Genomic DNA, 17103 nt, shown 5'->3' with positions numbered 1-17103 from the left:
AAAACATACATATATTGCCCATCTCAATAATAAACTAATTTTTTTTTAAAAAAATTTAAAATTAAAATAAGATATGTCGTGACCTTGAGAAACACATGCATGAAAAATGGATATCGTGCGAGCTGATGAGTCAACAGCTGTATCTACCTGCTTACCCATCTGCTCACTACAGAGAGAATTCATCAGCTTTAGCTTCTCCTTCGTCCTTATCTTCTATCAACCGAAGCTCCTGAAGCATTCCGATCTCCATCTCCATCTGCAGCCGATCCCTTCTCCTACTCTTGGGACATGGCGTCTGCTCTGAGGAGACTGGGTTCCGCTGCTGCCCGGAGGGGACTGTCCACCGCCTGCGAGGATACGAAGAAATCTCTCTTCCAGCTTCCGCAGGCTGGCGGGAAATCCTCAAACCTCTGTTCTGCCATCAATCAGGCCCTCCACATCGCCTTGGAATCCGACCCTCGGTACCGTCTTGTCTTATCCGAAATGTCCCCGATCATCCCCAAACCAAATATATCTCTGTTACCTTCGTTGCATGCGACTGATAACAGACAGTGAGGAGTTCGGTGATCAGCTAGATTGACCAATTACTTTCTTCGATTATATTAAGAAAAGGGTCTAAGAAAGATTATTGCTTTATTGGGTTAGAGGAGGAGGAGGAGGAGGAGGAGACGTTTAATTCAATTCGTCGAAGCCGTGCTCGATATGTGATTTCGTCGAGTTCCTGAATATACGATTCTGCATATTCACTCGCAATGCTGATGTTGCATTGTTTCTGGGAACTCTGTGGTGATTTTCTCTCAGTTCTTACTTGTTCGGAGAGGATGTGAGCTTTGGTGGCGTCTTCCGCTGCACAACAGGGTTAGCTGATCGGTATGGTAAAAGTCGGGTCTTCAACACCCCTCTATGCGAGCAGGTATTCTTACAGCGAGATCAGTTATTAACAGAGCTTGTTTCTCTTGCGAGTTGTGCATGATGCCTAGTATTTTAAATAATCTTTTGCTTCCAGGGCATTGTTGGGTTTGGTATTGGTCTGGCAGCAATGGTAAGTCTGATGAGTTAATCCATTCTTGATGCACCTGATTTCGCATTTGAAGCTTAAGCATCGACACGACGGGCCTCCTGAGGGCTCTTGACAAATGCTATATCATGAATTCTGTTTGACATTTTAGGGCAACAGAGCAATAGCCGAAATTCAATTTGCAGATTACATATTTCCTGCATTTGATCAGGTAAATAGTCTTCCTCACTTCACTGCTAAGTTCATCTCAGCCTGAGACTCGGTTCAGCCTTTACTTAACAAGGCGCCCTCTATTGTAGTAGATTGTCAATGAAGCATCTAAGTTCAGATATCGAAGTGGCAATCAATTTAATTGTGGAGGTACTTTTGGTTTTTACCATCCTAAATTGAGAAGGCAATACTCTTCTATATGCTACTAAGATCCTCACTCAATATCCAGGTTTAACGATTCGAGCTCCTTATGGAGCTGTGGGCCATGGTGGACATTACCACTCGCAATCTCCAGAAGCTTTCTTCTGCCATGTCCCCGGTATCAAAGTATGTTTCTCTGTCCTGATCAACAATAATCCCAACAAGTCCTCATTTTCCCTATATATGCAGTTAGACTACTGCATTATGATGTGTATACCGGGAAGGTGGTTTACATACATATGATCAAGCATCTCTTGGTCTGACATTTTTTCTCTTTTAGAATAGGGAAAATAACCTGTGAACTCTCTCTTACTGAGATTTTGTTGGGAATGTAATCATGTTTTTCATCGAGCGTTTGCTAACAAGTTTCTCAGAGATTGTTGATGTAGGTTGTCATTCCCCGAAGTCCCCGCCAAGCAAAGGGATTGTTACTTTCGTGCATACGAGACCCAAACCCGGTTGTCTTTTTCGAACCAAAGGTTATTTACCTAAAACCAGTTAAACGGATACCTGATTCTCTGTCTGCAGCTTCAAATTCTACTAACTTATTATTGATGGATTTGCAGTGGCTTTACCGACAGGCTATTGAAGAGGTTCCAGAGGAGGATTACATGTTGCCATTATCAGAAGCAGAGGTAAAATTTTATAGATTTGGCTTCTGTAGATAAAGACTTCTGATTGCAGTGATGAAGCAACCTGATTCTCAGGTGATTCGTGAAGGCAGCGACATAACAGTAGTGGGCTGGGGAGCTCAGCTGTCTATTATGGAACAAGCATGTGCTGGTGCTGAAAAGGTGATTTCTTGTTGGAATTGAGTTTTAGTCGCTCTTTCTGTTATCAGTAATAATTTTGATTTGGCCAGTTTATTTATCAAAAAATAGTTATGATTTGATCTCAAAGCTGCAATACTCATAAGAACAAGAGGATAACTGCAAACCTTCCATTTATATCATTGTTTATTCAATTAAAAGATGGAACTTTAATCATGTGTAATTTTCAATTCTTCGTTAATATATTGGATACTATATGAAAAAGAAACTGCTTCTAATGCTGCAGGAGGGAATTTCTTGTGAGCTTATAGACCTGAAGACCCTAATACCGTGGGACAAGGAGACAGTAGAGGCCTCTGTTAGAAAAACCGGGAGACTTCTGGTGAGTGCATGATGACCTTCACTCGCTTCGGTTATGTTGTCTTACAAGAATCTCTTGCGATAAGTATAGCATTTTTATTTTATCTGCAGATAAGTCATGAAGCTCCCGTGACTGGAGGCTTTGGTGCCGAGATATCCGCTTCTATTGTCGAACGATGCTTCTTACGAGTAAGTATATAGTTAAAGGGGATCATTATTTTAATCTAGCTTTATTTGGACGGTTCTTGAAAATATGAACTTGTTTGCAGCTAGAGGCTCCTGTTGCTAGAATTTGCGGTCTTGACACCCCTTTCCCACTTGTGTTCGAGCCATTCTATATGCCCACAAAGAACAAGGTAAAATTGATTCAAAACCAGTTCCTGTTAGCAGTTCAGCGTTGCATCCATCGTACTCAATTTTTAGCTCAAGTTTCTTGGATGTCTTGTGGTTGCAGATACTGGATGCTATAAAAGCCACTGTGAACTACTAATCTCGTCATACTGCAATCTGCTGCCATATTCTGATGCTTCGAAGCTTTGGTCTATATGTCTAAAACTGTAGTCACTTCTGTGAAGGTAACAATTGTAGAAAAAGGTACATTGTTGCATATGAGTTAAAGAGTGTGATAGCCTTACAGATTGAAATCGGATTGAAATGAGCCTGGAACACTTTGCCCGATGACCTTCAGATGTATTTGGATAGAAATAAAAGGAAAGCTCAAAATTTCTCAAACTCTGGCACTCCAAAAAGTGCAAGACTAGAGGCAACTTATCTTCATGTCACTGTTTTCACAGTACAAATTCATGACCAGTCTGATAAATAATAACATTAAACATCGGTGATCTGCCGACTCCACATCTCCCGACTCCACAGTACCAATTATCGGCCCCTTGCCGGGGCTTTTAACGACCAAAATGGGAACTTTATATTCAACCGTTTTGGACATGGGATCTTAAAAGTATATAACATGGAATATTATATAGTTGCGGAGCTGATCTCTTCAGATTACAGGAAAGGAAAGCCATGTTCACAATCTCCTCGCTCTATTTACAATTCAATCAATCCAAAGTCAGTGACCACCACTCCCACCCAAAAGCTCCCTGAAGCATGGCGACAAAATCCTCCCGTAGATATCTGTCACCAAATCCAGTTGAATAAACGAGTTGTTATAAGCTATTATTAACTGGATGATGGAGATTCAAGGTTTAATTTGAACTCCTCAACTAATGACAGAAACAGCACAAAGTCATGAGTTCCATTAGCATACCATTGCTGAACCTTCCTGAACTCTGTAAGCACTGGGTATATGTTCTCAAAAGCCGTATAAGTCTCGTCTCGCACCTGGATAATTCAATGCAGGGAGTTGATCATCGGAAGATAAACCATATGTGTGAATAGGATTGGGCTCACACAAGGATCACAGCAATCTACCTTAGCTCCAGTGAGAACGATCTTGCCGGACACAAAGATCAGGAGGACAATCTTCGGTTGTTTCATTCGGTAAATCAGCCCAGGGAACAATTCTGGTTCATACTGTGCCAAAGAGAAATTTATATCACATCACCTATTCAGCCCATAACTCCTTATAAGTCCCAGAAAAAACCGAAATCAAAGGCAGCTTAAACTCACGCTTGAGAAAGCACCGTGGGAATATGCAAGACCTTCGAGCCTTATTGGAAATTTTACATCACAGGAGCCCACAATGTTCTGAATTTTAAAGTCCTACACATCACAAGCAAAGTCAGTACAAGAGAACGCACTCCAATTCCTCGACCAAAAAAAGCTAGCTCCTCAAAGTAATATTACCTTAAATTTAGCTGGGAACCCGAGCTTCTGGATGATTCGAGCATACTGAAAAAGTATTCACAAAGAATTCGCACTAGTTTCTAAGTGAATCCTTTCAAAACATTAACATGTTCTCGAAACAGGAAAAAACCAACTCAATTAAGAACTAGCGCTCACGACCAAGGAAAAAAATAACATTTTCTTTTCTAAAACATTAATGCCCAATAACGAAGCCTAGACAGTATCTAGATAAGTTTAGCATGCAAAATCAGGTGCAGTACACAGTTGATGTCAGAATACAGAACCAAACAGCAAGCTCTCAAATACATTATACTGCTACATTCAAAGAAATCGCACACAATATTCATGACAAGTTGCATAAACTTAGATTGAATAAGTACCTTTCGTGCTGCTAATTTTGACTGCTGTTCACTCTTTGCTCCAGTACAAACCTGAGTAAAGCCAAACAGGCATTAGTTAATACATCATGAACTCAACGTTAACTAACATTTGTCCAATCATGCCCGGAACAGAGCCATGAGCATATATAGCCAACGAAAGCAGCTAGCTCCACCAAAACTCACCATCTTCCCAGATGCAAATATCAACGCTGTAGTCTTTGGTTCCCTTATCCTCATAATCACAGCAGCAAAACGCTGCAACACCATCAATGCTTTGTTTAGATGGTTACAACAGATCCCAACTTCAGCAAAATACTTTCCAACGAAAACCACCAGTTTTGCAGGATTACGTGCACATGCTTTCCAAGTATGTTCATGAGTAGACGATTGTCCAAACCACATGACGTACCTTGGGGTTGTACTCAGCATTACGGGCTTGCAAAGCAATGGCCTTGAGATCCAATTTGCAGTCCAGGTTGACAGTCGAGACTATGTTCCTACATTACGACAGGGCCTTCAATGTCGGATATTATTAAACGGAAACCCCATGTAACTCTTTAACTTTTTTAAGCTGGTTTTCAGCATCTAATCGAGAGATATACGGGGAAGGGAACTCACTGTAGAGTGGGAACAATCCCTGAAGGATGCTTCGAGAGATCAACCGGCTGGCTCCCTTCCCCGCCCTGCTCCGCCATTTATTCCCCTTCCTCCCAACGGACAGACCTTTATCTCTGCTCAATGACAAGCAATGGATACAGAATCAACCCACATGAAAACCCAATTAAATTCAAAGATGCGTCATCCAGTTACAGCCCAGATGAGGCATCTTAGGCTCCATTATTTGCTTGAAAGAATCAGGATTAAGCGCAAATAGGGGACCCCTCCGGGATATCTAGGTTCCAATCGACGGACCATTATCTATGCTCAAAAAAGACAAAGAGACGAGCAATCGAAACAAAAATCGACCCACATGAAATCCCAAGTAAATTCGAACATGGGTAGTCCAGTTTTAGCTCAGCTGAGGCATCTCAGTCTCGATTTACTCGAAAGAAATCAGGAATAAGAGCAAATAGGGACCTTGTATGGGAGATCTCGGGTTCCGATCGACGAATAGGGGGTTTTGGAGTGTCAGATCGCAGGACAAATCACGGAATCAGTGAGAAAAGGGCGCCAAGGATTCGAAAAGTTTGGTCTTTTATAGAGAAGAAGGTTCAGAAATTCGTAATCGGAGGCTTAAAAAGGGTGAGAGGAGAGATCAGAGGGAGAAAAGGAGAAGGGAGAGAGAGAGAGAAAGAGATGAGGTTTGAGAGAGATCTGAGGGGGATGGGAAGGACTTGGGGGAAGCTTATGGAGACGGAGGGTTGCGTAGGGCTATTGGGCACCTCGGCCTTATATAGGTTTCCGGAATTGGCCTCGAAGTAGGCTGCGAGCTGGGGGTGTTTTGGGAATTTCAGGAGGGACAGGTTGAGATGACCTCTCTGCTGGATTTGTTGGGTGAAGGTCCAGTGGTTGCTCGCCACGTGGCATGCTGGATCTGCAATTCCCGGCCTACCCTCTCCTCATGGCCAAAATACTCCTATTTTTCCTAGTGAAACTAGCTTGCAAATAATAATAATAATAATAATAATTGCATCATAAGTTCTCCCCTTTCCTAGCGCAACTAACTTTGATGTATTAGAAAAAAAAATAATATGCTCTCATATTTGCCCCATAACTTCGGGAGAAAGGGTGATGAGACAAATTTGAACTCCAATTCAATCGTTTGATTTGACACACATTACTATTATAAGCGTATTCGATATTCAAAATTTTTAAAATTATATTCCACTCACTTTCAATTCAACAACATAATTATTATTTTTTATTTTTCATTTTGCAATCATTGAATTTAATTTTTAATATTAAATATTTTCAATTATTATTTTTTTCACAATTTAACTACGATCATTATTTTATCTCAACTATTCATTACTTTTCACACAATTTAACAACACAGTCATTATTTTCTCTCAATTATTCATTATTTTTCAACACTTTTTTTCTCATAATTCAACAACATAATCATTACAAATCAATTAAAACAAAAACTCAACTCAACTCTAAAACTAAACACAACCTTAACAAGTTCACGTATCTACTCGGATTTAAGGCAACAAATGCATAATTTGCTTTATAACTCATATTTTGCATGATTTGCAATACGGTTATATTTTACATTTTTAGGTATTGATTTTTCTTAGCTGCAAGTTCCCATAACAATCACAACTCCATCTCTTTTTCTTTTTTCAAAATTTAATTAATCGATTAGTTTAAAATGATTAACATACTTGATGATTGGTTAGATTTCATTTATTTATCATCTGCTTACATATTTAATTTATTTGATCGAACTTACAATATACATTTTCATTAATAAATTTTGTATGTAGCACGGTCCTTTGTATCTAGTATATATGATATAGAATAAATGTTGGAGACCGTTGGTGCATGGTGATAAGGCAGCTAACTATTGGATTAGACGAAGCTCCTGCCCTCAATCAAACTCGAGAATTACTCCAAGAGACCTCTGACCCACAAGGGAAAAAAAAAAGAAAGAAGAAGAATATAGGGCCCAACAAAAGGCCATAATCAGAAAGTTCTTGATGGTGATTTTTGGATTGGTATATTGTTTTTTTTTTTGCTGAATTAAAGGTCGGGAAGGTGAGATTAGCGTAGCAATTCCTGAAGACTAGATGGGCTCCACAGCTACCATAGAATATTTCATTTGCTCAAATGGATAATGGGCTTGGTGAGACATGACCCACTCATATTACCATGACCCCACCAAAGCGCACAGTAGACCAGAGCAATTCACATATGGTAGAGGATAAAATTCTATTAACGCAAGCGTTTTCGTGTTAAAAGTCGAGTTTCAACCTCTTGACCTTCCATTTGGAAGATGAAGTCCGTTATGGGCTGAACTACCGCTTCGGTGATTCCTGGATTGGTATATGATATATGATGAAACATGATCAAAACCTTACGTTTATTTTAACAACCAAAGAATAAAACATGTATATTTTTCTTTATTATTTTATTGTTTAAATTTGTTAATATGCGATTATTCCTTTAATGCTCATGAAAAAATGTTCATTTCATCAACTTGATAATAAAAATGATCATTCTAATGGAATGAACATTTGATTCATTTCTATTCCATTCTTACTATACAAACGGGTCCTTATATATTAGCATGGATCAATATAAAAAAAAAATAAATTCGCCATTAAATCTCGACAAAACATATGTTGATCCCATCCCATGTCACTGATCCGTCCTCGTAGCTCAAACAAGATGTACATATGAGTACTTGGACGGCATTTCTTTACTTTCTGCATTCTATCAATAACATCCTTCACATAATACGAGCAATATGTTGATGTTGAAATTAGACAAGAACGAGACCATTGACGATAATAGTACCCATAGCAAGTGGAAAACTACTCCTCGTTTCTTTTCCATGCATAATATCCCGGCATTCATCCTCGGCAAAACATCCTTTCCTTACGAGTCCAATTACATTCTTTGTTATCGCGTTGATTTTGTTCATTTACAAGATCAACTGATAGCATTTCATTAGCATAGGATTTCAATTTCCATCCGGCAAACACAATTGTTGTTCATCGTACATCTCACAGAACGGTAATTCTTATTCCAAAACTCAAATTTGTTTTCCCAGAAACTGTTTCCCCGGAAAAATGGAAAATTTTCCGATGGGAGAGAGGCCTCAGAGATCTTGGTGGATAATAATTCATCAGTGGGTGTTTCAAAACACCCATCAAGAGTAGCAAATATTTTCTTACATCACCGGCCTCCCTCCATCTCTCCACCCCCAATCCCAAACAAACAAAAAAAAATCACTTTTTTACGCCAAGAAAAAAAAACAGAAGCAATTTCTGAATAAGAAATGGAAGGAATTGAGATGAGAACGATTGATGGGCAGTCAGAAGTAGCTGGTTGTGATCTCATGTTGTTGAACAATCAATGGGAATCCGTCTGATTTTTCTCATCATCCCGCCCACCAAGTCTCAATCCTTCCCTCACACCGACAAAATCAATTGAAACGCAGAAGAAATCTCGTTCGATGTATCTACCTTGTCACCGACGCATCCTATTCCGGACGGAGAGGATGATCGGAGCTTAAGGCAGAATACATATACTGAGTCATATACGTACATGGCGTCGCTCTCGCCCAACGATAGATTCATCGATCCACCGGATCTCGATCGACGAATTGCAATATCAGGCTTTCTTTTCAAATCCGATCTCTCTTTCTTTCAACCAATAAAAGCAAAACAATTGAGACACAAAGAAAGAAGGAGAGGAAGGACAAATCGATAAGAGAAGGTGGAGAAGCTCGCTTCTGCGCCAAACCTACCGGCCGGGTCCGCCATTGATGAATGCAAGCAGCTCGTGAGCTCCTGCCGTGTGTATAAATAGCGGAGAGCTGCTCGGAAACCCTAGCAGGAGTCGGCGGGACGATGTGAGACGTTGAGGGTGCCTGAACGGTGTCGTTTGGACCGTTCTTGGGCCGTCACTGGATCATTGGGAAGTGGGCCTTTTTTGGGCCTCCCGTCTCAATTAAGCTTGGCTGAGGCTTAAATTGGGCCCCCGAAACGCTGCCGGCCCACTTTCCTCTTCTTCTTCTTCTTCTTCTTCTTCTTCCTCAGTCAGAGCAGACTCAAAGAGTCAGCTGGGGAGCTCAGTTGAAGTTCAACAATGGCAGGTGCCACCAAATTCTGATCGTTGATCACGGAATACTGGAAAAGCTCGAGGAAGATTCCCATCAGAAGATGAGCTTGGTGGCCATTTTCAGCTACGTCCTTGTTGCGCCGCTGTTTCTGTTCTTCGTTGGCGGATCGGCGTATACTTCTCTACCGGCGGACCAGTTCCTCGGGGTTGCGCCTGAAGGTTCCTCTCTCCGTCTCAGTCTCCTTGCTCTGCTTCGTCTTTCCTACGGGGTGAGGCGTCTAGCTCAATTCTGGCGATGGTAATCCAGAAATGTGTTTATTGCAGATGCGGTGTACTACAAGTCGTCGGATGTGATCAGGTGCAAGGACGGGTCTAAGAAGTTCACGAAAGCTGAGCTCAACGATGACTTCTGCGACTGTCCTGACGGCACGGACGAGCCAGGTTGTTGTTTCTCGCAGTTTATTCATTTCTAAAGCTAATTCCGGTTCGATGTACGAAATTTTTTATCCACCGGGCTGTCATTGTTGCATTCATGAATTGCTCCATTGCCTGGCGACTGTCAATTAGTCAGTGTGCTCGAGCTTTTAGAGCCAGGAGGGGGCTAGAACTGCCAAAGTTCGGTGCTTGCTTGGTGTCATGTATCATTAGGAAATTTAATTTTAAGAGGCTATATGGTTTATCTGCATTAAAAAGTGTATTTCCTGAGTTTCAGGAACATCGGCATGCCCTGGTGCAAAATTTTACTGCCAGAATGCTGGGCACGTTAGCACTCGCATCTTCTCTTCGAGAGTGAATGACGGTATTTGTGGTAAGTAGTTTCTTGAAAGTGTTCTCAATGACTCGCTTCTCCGTGGCAGTTCTTGATACTTAGCCTGTTGCAATAAGTGCAAGCCCAAGCACTTGACATTTTTATGTAATTTTATTCATATAGATGTACTGTTTCTTAAACTTGTACTCAACCTGCCTGGTTGTCAGACTGCTGCGATGGAAGTGATGAATATGATGGTAAAGTCAAATGCCCAAATACATGCTGGGAGGCAGGAAGAGTAGCTCGGGATAGGTTGAGGAAAAAGATTGCTACATACCAAGAGGGAGTCGTCATACGGAAGCATGAAGTGGAGCAAGCAAGGGTGGCTCTAGTAAAGGATGAGGAAGAACTAGCAACTCTGAAGAATGAGGAGAAGACACTGAAAGAGCTTGTTGAGCGCCTTAAAGGTGCAGCTTTATAATTTTTCTGTTAAGGTTGAACTACTTCATTGAGCAACCTTGATCATTCCAAGTTTGCACAACTCATTTGCTTCTAATGGTGCATCTCTCATTTGTTACCAATGGTCTGCCATAAAACTAAGTCCGCTACTTTTCTTGCATGAAAAATTGACAATATTCTGGCATAGCCTGCTGTTGGAATTTTTCAGTTTTGTTTTCTGATTTTGTTTGACTCCTATCTGGCGCATAAAAATGAACATCTGTCCCTAAAGGAAAATCCTAGTGTTTTATTGTTTTAGGATATGCATACTCTTTAGTGGGAGCAATCCAGTGTCCCTTTATCCTTATTTGCTTCAATTTCCATGTAGTACGCAAAGAGCAAATGGAGAAGGCAGAGGAGAAAGAACACCTACAGAAAGAAAAAGAAGAGAAGGAAAGAAAAGAAGCTGAGGAGATAGCTAACAAAGAGAGAAGGAAAATTGAGGAAGAACTCATACATGAGAAGGGTAGTGGTGAAATTGAACAAGAAAGTGAAACTGAAGTCACGGAAAGGACGCCGATTGAGAAAAATGGGATCGGAGATGACTCTCCTTTGGATCAGGTCTAGTGAAATTCCTTATTTTGATGCTTGGCCATCATAGAAAACGAAATTCATATTGTTCGATGCCTACAGCATGTTAATTTTTGGAATTTTCATTTTCAATCTTGTCATTATTTTGACCACTATTTACCAATTAATTGTTAGCGTGATAATCTGTTAATGGTAGATTTCTGGTTCTTTCATTTTTATCTGAAAACATGATGACATCTTTGTCACGACTTGTTTACTGGATTTAGATGGAACCATCTTCATATTAATATAGTTGTTGGACACTTACAAGAGATTGTGTACATTAATGTCCAAGCTATTGTTGCTCTTGGCTTTGATATATATATATATAGATATATATATATATATATGTATGTATATATGTATATATGTTCTGAAATTCTGAGCTTCTAACAGGAATTGGGAGAGCAATCTGACGATTTGCCAACCGAAAGTAAAAATGGTGAAACTGCTCTAGATGACCAGCCACACGGTTATGGTGTGATTAAGGTAATATAATCCCACGACAATGATGCTCTTCTTTCAAACCCTAAATAGATGTCTGGGCATATGTGTATTCCTGTTTAGCACAGTGGGCATGGATGATCACTGCTGTGCAAAGGGAACATGTGGCCCTTAAGTATCTATATAACTTTTATGAGCTTTATTTCCAGCTGATTCTAACTGCAGAAATATAACCAGCAATGTGAGTACATTGGATGCCTTTGCAACTTCGATTTTCCAGTATTCATTCAGGCGTTTCAGTGTGCTATAGCATGTTGTTTGACACCAACCAGCATGTTACTTTTTGGAATTTTCATTTTCAATCTTGTCATCATTATGATCACTACTTCTCATTTAAGTGTTAGTCTGATCATCTGTTAAAGGTAGTTTTTTAGCTCGTACTTTTAAATCTGAAAACAGTCAATCCCATCTTTGTTGTGACTTGGTTTACTGGATTTAGATGCAACACCCCTATATTTGTGTAGTTGTTGCACACTTTCAAGAGATTGTGTACTGCACTTGGCTTTGCAAATATATATGTTAGTTCTGAAATTCCAAGCATTCTAACAGGAATTGGGAGAGCAATCTGCGGATTTGCCAACTGAAAGTAAACATGCTGAAACTGTTCTAGATGAACAACCACACAGTGTTGGTGTGATTAAGGTAATATAATCCCATGAATATGATGCTCTTCTTTCAAACCCTAAATAGATATGTTGTGCATATACATACATACATACATACATACATATATATAATATTCCTTATTACAGTGGGCATGGATGATGATTATGCTGTCCCAGCAAGAAAGGGGACATGTGGCCCCTATGTGTCTGTGTAACTTTTATGAGCTCTATTTCCATCCGCTGATTCTAACTGCATATATATAACAGCAATGCAAGTACATTGGATGTCTTCGCAACTTCGAATTTTCCAGCAATCCTTTGGGCGTTTCAGTGTATTATAGCACAAACGGCAACATTCAATAAACATATCCAAATAAACTTTTGGTATTGGTGGATGAAAATTTTGTGTCGAGTTGCAGGATGGGTCTCTGGATCCCTCTCTGTGTGGTTGTATTCATGAAGCCTCCTTGTGTGAAGAGTTGACATGTCCCCCGTTTTGAAGCATTAACATAGAATTTCTGCTTTATCCTCCTGCATGGCTCTTATTTGGAGATCTTGGAATTTTTGAGTCTTGGAAGAGTTACAAAGGGCATCAAATAAATATAGATTGGGGCCTGTATATTTGTGTAGCCTTTCCGAGTTTGTTTCTGGGCAGTAATATTTTGATGTTCTTATAGGAAGATGATGGGCCTGAGAATACTGAGGGGTTGTCAAAGGAGGAGTTAGGTCGGCTTGTTGCTTCCCGTTGGACTGGCGAGAAGATTGAGAAGGAAAGTGGAGAAGAATCTGGTGAAGAAAATAATCCAGAAGCCTATGAGCATGAGGAGATACCACAGGACACACATTATGAGGATGATGATGGCTATGCTTCAGAAACTTACAAAGAGGACGAAAAATATGAATATGATGATCCAGATAATGATATAGATGAGGATTTGGGAGTTGAAGATCACAGTGATACACGTATTCCCAACCATTCTGAATCAGATGAGGAATCAGACTCAGGTTTGCACTGCAATCTGCCTTTTATGGCATGTTGTGCTTGAAACCTTATTGTGTATAATTTAATGATCTAATCATGTTTTCAGATACAGAAAGCAGTCTATCTTGGTTGGAGAAGATAAAAAAGGCAGTACGAAATATTCTCCAGGCTGTCAATTTCTTCCCTTCTCCAGTAGATAAATCAGGTCAAAATCTTAAAATTTGTTCTTTTAAATCTCGACCAGGAAAGGCGCTAATATATATATATATATTTTCCCTTTTTCTTTCTTCAGAGTCTGCCCAAGTACGCAAGGAATATGATGAACTCAGTACGAAACTTTCTAAAATGCAGTCGAGAATATCAAGCTTGTCGAAAAAGCTTAAACAAGATTTTGGTAAGTGCACATATCCATTCAGTTCACCCATGGAAGTTTTAAATCAAGTAGCTAATATTTAAATGTTTGATGCTGCAGGACCAGAAAAAGAGTTCTATTCATTCTATGGGAATTGCTTTGAGATCAAACAGAACAAGTTCGAGCTTTATTCTCATATTTCAAGTTTTTATCCCGATATATATATATGTTCTTTTTGCTCTGTTCTTTGGGCTCTTAAGATAAACCTAATCTGATATCAAATTTCTTTCTTCAGATACGTGTACAAAGTCTGCCCATTCAAACAAGCTACCCAGGAGGAGGGGTATTCTAAAACTCGACTGGGGTACCTCTCTACACCCCTTTTACTTAAATCTCGGCCATTTTAGATCTGCTCTTAGTTCGGAAATTCTTAGGGACTGCAATCGTAGTCTCTCTTATATCTTAGCAGAGAGTGCCCATGTTGATTTTTAGTTAATCAAATTCTACATCTTTTATAAAATCTTCCTCATATCATTTTTTGAATGTATGTTCACACCATTTTTCTTGAATCTAGGCGCTGGAACAAATTTGAGGACTCCTACCAGACCATGATCTTCTCCGATGGTGATCACTGTTGGAATGGTCCTGACAGAAGTTTGAAGGTATGTTCCTCCTAAAGGACACCGGAAAGAGTTAATTTGTCCGTAACTAAACCCTCTTTGGCCAGGCCACTTTTGGATGCTGGCTATATTATATCAATATATTACATATGTTGACCAAATAATTATATATATAATATCGGCCTTATGACATCTTCAATGGGGCCTATTCACAGGTGAAACTAAGATGCGGATTGAAAAATGTGGTTGCTGACGTTGATGAACCAAGCCGTTGCGAGTAAGTGACTCCGTAACTGTTCACGTGCCAGATTGTTAGATGCACAAGTCTGATACCTATTTTTGTCATGATAGATATGAAGCTCTCCTATCTACGCCAGCTGTCTGTTCCGAAGCTAAGTTGAAGGTAATATTGTCTCTTTTCCTCGCCGTACTTATGGTCATTTGGTTTATAAAATGCCTAGTGGGGTTTCACAACTTTCAAAATCTCGCAGGAGCTACAACACAAGCTGGACCTAATGAACCAGGAAAAACCGAACAGCCACGATGAGCTATGACAACAGGATAGAAATCAGTGGGCGGTGCTAATTTTCGAGAATCTCACCGGGGAAAAGCTCTTGGAGGCCTGAAAAGGCCAAACAAAAGCCGGAGATGATGTCCGAGTCTATCAAAGCAGGCGAAGTGATCCGAACGGTCTTTTTGCACTCAAGACGTTCAGTTCACATTACGGATTCAGAATTCGAAATTGTACCTTTACCATGCAGATATACATTAATAGATACGGCGACAGACACGACAGGCTGGTAGCAACTGCGAGAAATGCTGCTCTATCCGCGGCGTAACTGTTACTCCATCAATGTTGTTTCAAATCGAGGTGAATCATGGGATTCGACGACAAAGAACAATGGCCATGATATTTTGCCTCGGATAGTCGGTTTCTATGGGTTCCGATACCGGAGGCAGCAAATGGTCTTTACCATTACTAACGGCAAGGTTTCGCCCTTTCAGGAAACAGAAAAGCGCGAAAACTGAGAAGTCTTCTTTTCGTTTTCCCTTTTGTGTGACAAGACAGAAGAGAAGTTTTCATTTTTAAAAAAATATTGACCTCTGCCGTGGGAAAAAGGAAAAAGGAAAAAGGGCAAACCGTCAAAAAAAGGGAAAACGTTTCTCGTGCCCTTTTGTTTCCCTTTTCCTCGACCTTCTCGAACATGCCAGCTGGACCCATCCCAATTTTTCAAAGTACGAAAAAGCTTTTTTTTTTTTTTTCTCCTCATTTTCTACTGTAATGAAGATTTGGAAAACGAAGATTAAGAAAGGAAAACGGTGAGAATTTGGGGTGTGCACGGGTATCGGATATATTCGGAATGGGTCGAAATTTACCCGTTAGGGTAGGGTCGGGGTAGCTTGTATTGAAAATATGGTAGGTTTCGGGTATTAAAATTAAGAACAAGTGAAAATCGATTCCGGTTTCGGTTCCTACCTACAGGGTACCGGAACCGGTTATTTATTAAAATAAAAAAGATAGAATAGCAAATTTACTGTCTCCTCTAATGATCAGAGCATAGGCACTTTATTATGTGAAATCGTATTATGAATATTTAATTTTGTTGATGAATTGACGAGACATATTTTTTTTTGTGGATTAATATAAATCTATGTTGATATTCTATTTGACGTGATTACTGATTATATACGTGATATTATCGATTTTATTTAGCAAAACAAAAAAATTTATAGGTTCCAACAGGGTATCCGGAACCTGTGGTATAGTACAGGTTCCAAGTAGATTTCGATTCCAGGATTCAACAGGGTAGGGTCCGGTTTCAAAATCTTAGAATCTGTTCCTTACAGGATAGGATTCGAGTATCGTGAAAAATACAGGGTACTCGGAATTGATTACCCCTAGTGAAAATTGCCAAGAGGTTCGAAGTGACATCGTCGGATCATACTAGGTGAGTTGAACCTGCCAGAAGATCGGATGACGAGCTTGGTCTTATGGGCTGGGCAATTCGGTGGATGGGATTACGGTCACGCATGGAGAGGTTGATGTCGATGTCTATGACGATGACGGACCTATGGTTTTCGAGCAAATGATGGACGAGATCTTTGCACCCGAACAGTGCCTTGGATTGAATCGGTGAAGCAGTTATTACTGTACGGTGGGAGTCCAAGTCAAAAAGACATGCTTCGCCGTAGTTTGTTCAGAACCGAAGCAGCGGTCCGAACATTGAAGGCAACATGGGAGAGGTCAACCACCGCACATAAATTATTAATTAATATTTGAAATATAATATTATAATCTATAAATCAACATTAATTAAAGTCTTATCGTGCTAATGACTATGATAATCGTGAAAAGCCGCAGGCGGATTTAGACCGTCTGATGGGAGCCACTTATTATTATAAGCCAAAACAACCTTCTGATTTTTTGTTATATAAATATTATATATATGTGTATGTATTTTTTAATTTTTTGGGGGGCACCTCAAAATGTTCAGAAAGGGACGGCCAATTAAAAAGCACCTAGGAGCCAAATTAATTAATAGACGGACACAATAATAAGTTTTTGGCCCCTCCTAGCATGCCTGCCAAATCGGTTTTAAGAACTCGTAAAATACGGTTCTGGTCCAATGATCCACATGATTCTCATGGTCTTCCAGACTACATCTACACATGTATACATGATTCTCATGGTTCGCTGATGATTCTTCCGTTTGGTGAATCATCAGACAACAATCAAGTTTCACGAGT

At 40.0% G+C, this 17103-nt stretch overlaps 3 protein-coding genes and 2 non-coding genes across 6 annotated transcripts; 2 read left to right on the top strand and 3 right to left on the bottom strand.

Moving 5' to 3' along the window:
- The first annotated feature begins 121 nt into the window (after positions 1-121).
- LOC116209819 (2-oxoisovalerate dehydrogenase subunit beta 1, mitochondrial) lies at positions 122-3291 on the top strand. 2 transcript variants are annotated; one of them, XM_031543535.1, is made up of 13 exons: positions 122-461; positions 802-913; positions 1007-1042; positions 1170-1229; positions 1321-1378; positions 1458-1555; positions 1819-1908; positions 2011-2064; positions 2137-2223; positions 2486-2581; positions 2671-2748; positions 2829-2915; positions 3014-3291. In XM_031543535.1, the coding sequence occupies exons 1-13, from the start codon at positions 289-291 to the stop codon at positions 3047-3049; spliced, it is 1065 nt and encodes a 354-aa protein (XP_031399395.1). In that variant the 5' UTR covers positions 122-288; the 3' UTR covers positions 3050-3291. The 2 variants fall into 2 exon arrangements, with proteins under 2 accessions (XP_031399395.1, XP_031399393.1); XM_031543533.1 differs by having other exon boundaries at positions 124-461; positions 1996-2064.
- Positions 3283-6096, bottom strand: LOC116209820 (TATA-box-binding protein 2). Its single transcript, XM_031543536.1, has 10 exons — positions 5823-6096; positions 5364-5476; positions 5155-5242; positions 4929-5000; positions 4746-4796; positions 4366-4410; positions 4189-4281; positions 3991-4092; positions 3827-3900; positions 3283-3693 (listed from the first exon to the last, which is right to left on the bottom strand). Coding segments are annotated over exons 2-10 (603 nt in total). The 5' UTR covers positions 5441-5476; positions 5823-6096; the 3' UTR covers positions 3283-3692.
- A 2411-nt stretch (positions 6097-8507) lies between these two features.
- On the bottom strand, positions 8508-8597 carry LOC116212558. The gene has a single exon (XR_004157871.1). It is a non-coding gene; the product is annotated as a small nucleolar RNA SNORD24 (small nucleolar RNA).
- A 125-nt stretch (positions 8598-8722) lies between these two features.
- On the bottom strand, positions 8723-8803 carry LOC116212563. Its single transcript, XR_004157875.1, has one exon. It is a non-coding gene; the product is annotated as a small nucleolar RNA R12 (small nucleolar RNA).
- A 579-nt stretch (positions 8804-9382) lies between these two features.
- On the top strand, positions 9383-15401 carry LOC116211078 (glucosidase 2 subunit beta-like). Its single transcript, XM_031545278.1, has 16 exons — positions 9383-9695; positions 9801-9917; positions 10189-10284; positions 10452-10691; positions 11051-11283; positions 11689-11781; positions 12346-12438; positions 13079-13406; positions 13490-13588; positions 13676-13777; positions 13856-13913; positions 14031-14099; positions 14310-14397; positions 14571-14632; positions 14707-14758; positions 14847-15401. The coding sequence occupies exons 1-16, from the start codon at positions 9578-9580 to the stop codon at positions 14907-14909; spliced, it is 1911 nt and encodes a 636-aa protein (XP_031401138.1). The 5' UTR covers positions 9383-9577; the 3' UTR covers positions 14910-15401.
- The last annotated feature ends 1702 nt before the right edge of the window (positions 15402-17103 follow it).

Source organism: Punica granatum, chromosome 6 (assembly GCF_007655135.1).
Source record: "Punica granatum isolate Tunisia-2019 chromosome 6, ASM765513v2, whole genome shotgun sequence".
NCBI lineage: Eukaryota > Viridiplantae > Streptophyta > Magnoliopsida > Myrtales > Lythraceae > Punica > Punica granatum.
This window is presented reverse-complemented; position numbering and strand designations above follow the sequence as displayed.